Source organism: Megalobrama amblycephala, linkage group LG10 (assembly GCF_018812025.1).
Source record: "Megalobrama amblycephala isolate DHTTF-2021 linkage group LG10, ASM1881202v1, whole genome shotgun sequence".
NCBI lineage: Eukaryota > Metazoa > Chordata > Actinopteri > Cypriniformes > Xenocyprididae > Megalobrama > Megalobrama amblycephala.
Window position 1 is genome coordinate 36954842 of NC_063053.1, and position 6623 is coordinate 36961464.

At 35.7% G+C, this 6623-nt stretch overlaps 1 protein-coding gene across 4 annotated transcripts in view; it reads right to left on the bottom strand.

The window, feature by feature from the left end:
• cutc (cutC copper transporter homolog (E. coli)) overlaps window positions 1–6623 on the bottom strand; it is a 13495-nt gene extending 6872 nt beyond the window's left edge. The window contains exons 1-4 of one of the 4 annotated variants that reach the window (XM_048205978.1): window positions 6433–6623; window positions 2182–2322; window positions 1940–1999; window positions 463–672 (exon numbers count right to left, since the gene is read on the bottom strand). In XM_048205978.1, coding sequence (XP_048061935.1) covers window positions 463–672; window positions 1940–1999; window positions 2182–2260 — 349 coding nt within the window. In that variant the 5' untranslated portion in view covers window positions 2261–2322; window positions 6433–6623. Of the gene's footprint in view, window positions 1–462; window positions 673–1939; window positions 2043–2135; window positions 2323–6432 lie in introns of all 4 variants that reach the window. The other 3 variants (XM_048205981.1, XM_048205980.1, XM_048205979.1) reach the window with 3 other exon arrangements.

Sequence of the window (6623 nt, forward strand, 5' to 3'; positions counted from 1 at the left end):
CATTTACTGATAAATCCCTCGATGTGCAACAAAAAACTCATGTGACTTTGCCTCACCAGAGGCTGTGATTGGATAACTAGACTAACAAGCGGGCCAATGGCATCGCAACATCTCAAATGTTGGTTTGGTGGTTCTGAAACGCCTGAGCCAAAGTCTGTCATCAGAATGATTTGGTTTAATTCCCTCCTAACTGAAGGTGAAAATCAAAACTGTGTTCAGTCATTTCTGTGCGGCTCGGTCCAGCAATCATCTGAGCCAACTTTGGTCAGAATTGGACTAAGGGATGGACATTTTTGCACTACTAGATTATTAATAATAATGCATCATCAAAAAAAATCTAAAAGAAATATGATTGTTTCATATAATCCAATCACAATAATGTTGTGCATCAGCAACCAAGAGAACCGAACTACAAGTGTGAACACACCCTTAGACTTCAGTGAAAATGCAAGCAGGTTTTACCCAGAAGTTCCATGCAGAGCTCAGTGTCCACACGTCCGTCTTCTGTCAGCGCTCCGAACACCAGTCCGTCCGCTCTGTGACTCTTCATCTGCTCAATATCCCTCTTCATCACCTCCACCTCCCAGTCCGAGTACAGGAAGTCTCCTCCACGGGGTCGAATCATGACATACACCGGGATCCGCACGTTCTCTTTGACCACCTGCAACAGACCTGAAACAGAAACACAACATGCAGATCAACTCAATGATACGGAGCTGTGTTTTGTTTCCTACTCTAGCTTTCTAATAAACCTGGCATTGACTGTACACAATGAATATTGATGGCTCTGTGACGAACTGCTCGTTTCTGTACTGCAAGTTGCTTAATGCGAATTAGATGGGGTGCAGAAAGAATGTGAGCACAAATAAAACGAATACCATATGGCCAGGATAGAGCAATAACTATGATAACATCCAAACCATAATATGATGATTTAAACTTTACGGTTTTACAGTTTAGCACTGTATTACAGTTCAAATAATACAAGTTTTATAAAATGATAAACCTCACATTTCAGCCTTTAAACTATTTTTTTAAGAAAAGGGATGAGTCAAAATTTTAAATTATTATATTTAGATTATTTTTAAAATACATTTAGCACATTTGAATAATCATCTTTTGAAGTTTAATATAATCACATCAAGCCATATCATGATTCTGTCCCCAAATTTAAGACCTCTAGATTGACTTTCATATACTATTTAAAAACATTTAAGAGTTTTATGGCTTTAAATTTGATACTACTGAATTTAAGGAATGATTGGGATCTTGCATTTACATAAACATTTTTCATCATATCTTCTCAACCATATGACCTACATTCAATTTTTTTCCTCTACATCCTTCAGGCTCTTTAAAATATTTCCATTTTATCCATCCATAACATGTTACAGCATTTTTAATTTTCTGTAAAACATACAAGTTCACAAATCAGACTTTTTTTCTCGCAAATGCGATATCTTCACGATTCATACTTTTTTCTCAGAATTGTGAGTATAGAAAAAAGTCAGAATTGCGCGATATAAACACAATTGTAAGTTATAAAGTCAGAAAATTATGAGATAAAAAGTTGCAATTTCACTTTTTATTTTTTTTGTCCGTGGCAGTAACAAGCTTCCATAGTACTGAAAGTAAATTTTTTTTAAATTTACAATAAAACTACGTTTCAACCATTCCTGACTTGAACACATCTGATGTCGTAATTAAGACTTCCCAACTCGTAAATATGAACTTCCCAGGAGGACTTGAACGCACCAAAACATCCACTACAATAAAAACAGAGTCTATAGTCTTAGAAGAAAAGCATAAGAGATTAAAGGTTCAGTCAGGCGCTTCATATATAGAACATTTTAGGGTTCCCATCATGGGATCATATAGAGACCCACTGAAGCTTGTGTCTGAACTCATGACAGAACGTCATAATGAAGTGTCAGGTGACCTGTGCTGGGCGTCGTCCCTCCCTCCAGCAGGTTACAGCACAGCTCAATACGACCAGCTCCTGAACACACACATGACAGCTGCACAGAAACACTCACAAAACACTTAACAACAACGTGCAATGTTCAGTGCTACGAATCTCATGATATATTACTGTTTTCATTGAACTATATTCAAAAAGGTGCGTGAAATTGTACCTCCCCTTTCTGCGTTTATGGCTGACTCAACTGAGTCCACACATACCTCCATCAGGAGACCGTCTGACATCTGAAAGAAACGAGCGTCGGCTGTTTACACTGCAAAAGTGGCACAGAAGCTGCATCCACAAAAAAGGTGCATTTACACAAACTGAGAAGAGCTGGCATGTACGTATTTACACAGGAACTGCAACGGAAAAAGGTACAGAAGTAATGTTTGAAGCAAGAAACAATAAATATAGAAAAATATATAAATAGAAATATGGCAATATATTTATATGCTCTGTTATGACAACAACAATGGTTTAAGCCGGAGCTGATGCTTCAACATTCCCAGATAACAGGAAACGTTCCCACAACGTTCACTAATGCTTTGTAAATGTAATGTAAAACATTCTTTAAATAACATTTATAGAACATTCTTATAACATTATTATTAATAATTGATATGCATTTTCTTGGCGTATCAAATATTTAAAGGGGCTCTATGCAAGATTTTTACTTTAATAAAGCATAAAAATACCCCAATATGTTTGCAGATATTTAGGAAACATGCATTCTTTCCATCTTTCTTGGAACATCTTAATGATATTTTATTTACTTGATGGACGTTGTCATAACGTTGAGAGCAAACGTTATGACAACAACATTCTCTGAACATCTTGATGTTTATTTATTTCAGGAACATTGTCGTAACATTGAGAGCAAACGTTCTGACAACAACATTTTCTGAACATTTTGATGTTTATTTACTTGAGGAACGTTGTCGTAACGTTGAAAGAAAACATTCTGACAACATTCTCGGAACATCTTGATGTTTTATTTACTTGAACGTTTTCATAACGTTGAAAGAAAACGTTCTGACAACAACATTTTCTGAACATCTTGATGTTTATTTACTTGAGGAACGTTTTCGTAACGTTGAAAGAAAACATTCTGACAACATTCTCGGAACATCTTGATGTTTTATTTACTTGAACGTTTTCATAACGTTGAAAGAAAACGTTCTGACAACAACATTTTCTGAACATCTTGATGTTTATTTACTTGAGGAACGTTTTCGTAACGTTGAAAGAAAACATTCTGACAACATTCTCGGAACATCTTGATGTTTATTTATTTCAGGAACATTGTCGTAACATTGAAAGAAAACGTTCTGACAACAACATTTTCTGAACATCTTGATGTTTATTTACTTGAGGAACGTTTTCGTAACGTTGAAAGAAAACGTTCTGACAACAACATTCTCTGAACATCTTGATGTTTATTTACTTGAGGAACGTTTTCGTAACGTTGAAAGAAAACGTTCTGACAACAACATTCTCTGAACATCTTGATGTTTTATTTACTTGAGGAATGTTTTCGTAACGTTGAAAGAAAACGTTATGACAACAACATTCTCGGAACATCTCGATGTTTATTTACTTGAGGAACGTTTTCGTAACGTTGAAAGAAAACGTTCTGACAACAACATTCTCGGAACATCTCGATGTTTATTTACTTGAGGAACTTTTTCGTAACGTTGAAAGAAAACGTTCTGACAACAACATTCTCTGAACATCTTGATGTTTTATTTACTTGAGGAATGTTTTCGTAACGTTGAAAGAAAACGTTCTGACAACAACATTCTCTGAACATCTTGATGTTTATTTACTTGAGGAACGTTTTCGTAACGTTGAAAGAAAACGTTCTGACAACAACATTCTCTGAACATCTTGATGTTTTATTTACTTGAGGAATGTTTTCGTAACGTTGAAAGAAAACGTTCTGACAACAACATTCTCGGAACATCTCGATGTTTATTTACTTGAGGAACGTTTTCATAACATTGAAAGAAAACGTTCTGACAACAACATTCTCGGAACATCTCGATGTTTATTTACTTGAGGAACGTTTTCGTAACGTTGAAAGAAAACGTTCTGACAACAACATTCTCTGAACATCTTGATGTTTTATTTACTTGAGGAATGTTTTCGTAACGTTGAAAGAAAACGTTCTGACAACAACATTCTCGGAACATCTTGATGTTTATTTACTTGAGGAACGTTTTCGTAACGTTGAAAGAAAACGTTCTGACAACAACATTCTCTGAACATCTTGATGTTTATTTACTTGAGGAACGTTTTCGTAACGTTGAAAGAAAACATTCTGACAACATTCTCGGAACATCTTGATGTTTTATTTACTTGAACGTTTTCATAACGTTGAAAGAAAACGTTCTGACAACAACATTTTCTGAACATCTAATGTTTATTTACTTGAGGAACGTTTTCGTAACGTTGAAAGAAAACATTCTGACAACATTCTCGGAACATCTTGATGTTTTATTTACTTGAACGTTTTCATAACGTTAAAAGAAAACGTTCTGACAACAACATTCTCTGAACATCTTGATGTTTATTTACTTGAGGAACGTTTTCGTAACGTTGAAAGAAAACGTTCTGACAACAACATTCTCTGAACATCTTGATGTTTATTTACTTGAGGAACGTTTTCGTAACGTTGAAAGAAAACATTCTGACAACATTCTCGGAACATCTTGATGTTTTATTTACTTGAACGTTTTCATAACGTTGAAAGAAAACGTTATGACAACAACATTCTCGGAACATCTTGATGTTTTATTTTCTTGAGGAATGTTTTCGTAACGTTGAAAGAAAACGTTCTGACAACAACATTCTCGGAACATCTTGATGTTTTATTTACTTGAGGAACATTTTCGTAACGTTGAAAGAAAACGTTCTGACAACAACATTCTCGGAACATCTTGATGTTTTATTTACTTGAAGAACGTTTTCATAACGTTGAAAGAAAACGTTATGACAACAACATTCTCTGAACATCTTGATGTTTTATTTACTTGAGGAACATTTTCGTAACGTTGAAAGAAAACGTTCTGACAACAACATTCTCGGAACATCTTGATGTTTTATTTACTTGAGGAACGTTTTCATAACATTGAAAGAAAACGTTCTGACAACAACATTCTCGGAACATCTCGATGTTTATTTACTTGAAGAACGTTTCCATAACGTTGAAAGAAAACGTTCTGACAACAACATTCTCTGAACATCTTGATGTTTATTTACTTGAGGAACGTTTTCGTAACATTGAGAGAAAACGTTCTGACAACAACATTCTCGGAACATCTTGATGTTTTATTTACTTGAGGAACATTTTCGTAACGTTGAAAGAAAACGTTCTGACAACAACATTCTCGGAACATCTCGATGTTCATTTACTTGAGGAACGTTTTCGTAACGTTGAAAGAAAACGTTCTAACAACAACATTCTCGGAACATCTCGATGTTTATTTACTTGAGGAACGTTTTTGTAACGTTGAAAGAAAACGTTCTAACAACAACATTCTCGGAACATCTTGATGTTTTATTTACTTGAGGAACGTTTTCATAACGTTGAAAGAAAACGTTCTGAGAACAACATTCTCGGAACATCTTGATGTTTATTTACTTGAGGAACGTTTTCATAACGTTGAGCGCAAACATTCTTAGAACATTTTTGGAACATCTTTATGATGTTATTTGTATTTGATGAATATTCTCAATGTTGACAGAAAATGTCCTTAGTACAACATCATCAAGTTGTTGATTTTTGCTATTCCAACGTTCTTGGAATATTACAAATAAATGTTTAAAGAACGTTATACTGTGAGTAAAACTAAGGTTGTACTAACATTATCATATCCTTTTAAATAGCGTTCTAATCAAGACAAGAATCCTGCTGAAAATACCAGCATATGCTGGATAAGGTTGAGCTCGTGCTGGTCCAGGAGCAGCATGGACCAGCTTAGGAGCAGCATAAACCAGCTCAAACCAGCATACCAGCTTCAAAACCTACCTTATCCAGCATATGCTGGTATTTTCAGCAGGGAAAAGTCGACATTTTAACATTTCAGAAACAATGTCAATCACTTTTTAGAAGGTACATTGGTTAGCCGGATTCACACAGACCCAAAGCTCTGGTGCACCAGCACTGCACACTTTGTAAAATCAGTTCAGTCTTGGAGTCTCTGCTGATCGTACTAAGCAGCTGTCAGAGAAAGTGGCTTTAGTGAAACACAATCAGAGAGCAGCAGGACTGCAGTCACTTTATCAGCCGGAGTACTGCGAGACTTTATGGGGTTTTGGAACGTTTGGAAAGTCAAAGAAAAGCAAATGATAGAAGAGTGTGCGAATGTGATACATACTACAATGCCACGTTTATTTATTATTACCAGAATCATTCAAATGCTCTTGTATGTATGTTTCACATGTAATGACAGATCGTGTTCTGTTACCTCGCGTGAACGTCCAGCGCCGGAAGCATTTCCCACTGTCAAACTCTCGCGAGATTCACATGTCGAGATGCAGCAAATACTACCTATCCGTCCTGCAGAAACTTGTAAACTAGTTTGAAAAATGCAGTGAGTTCGAGGAATATCGTGCTGTTCGTGAGTGTGGAGTGGACGAATGCGTCAAAAGCGCATAG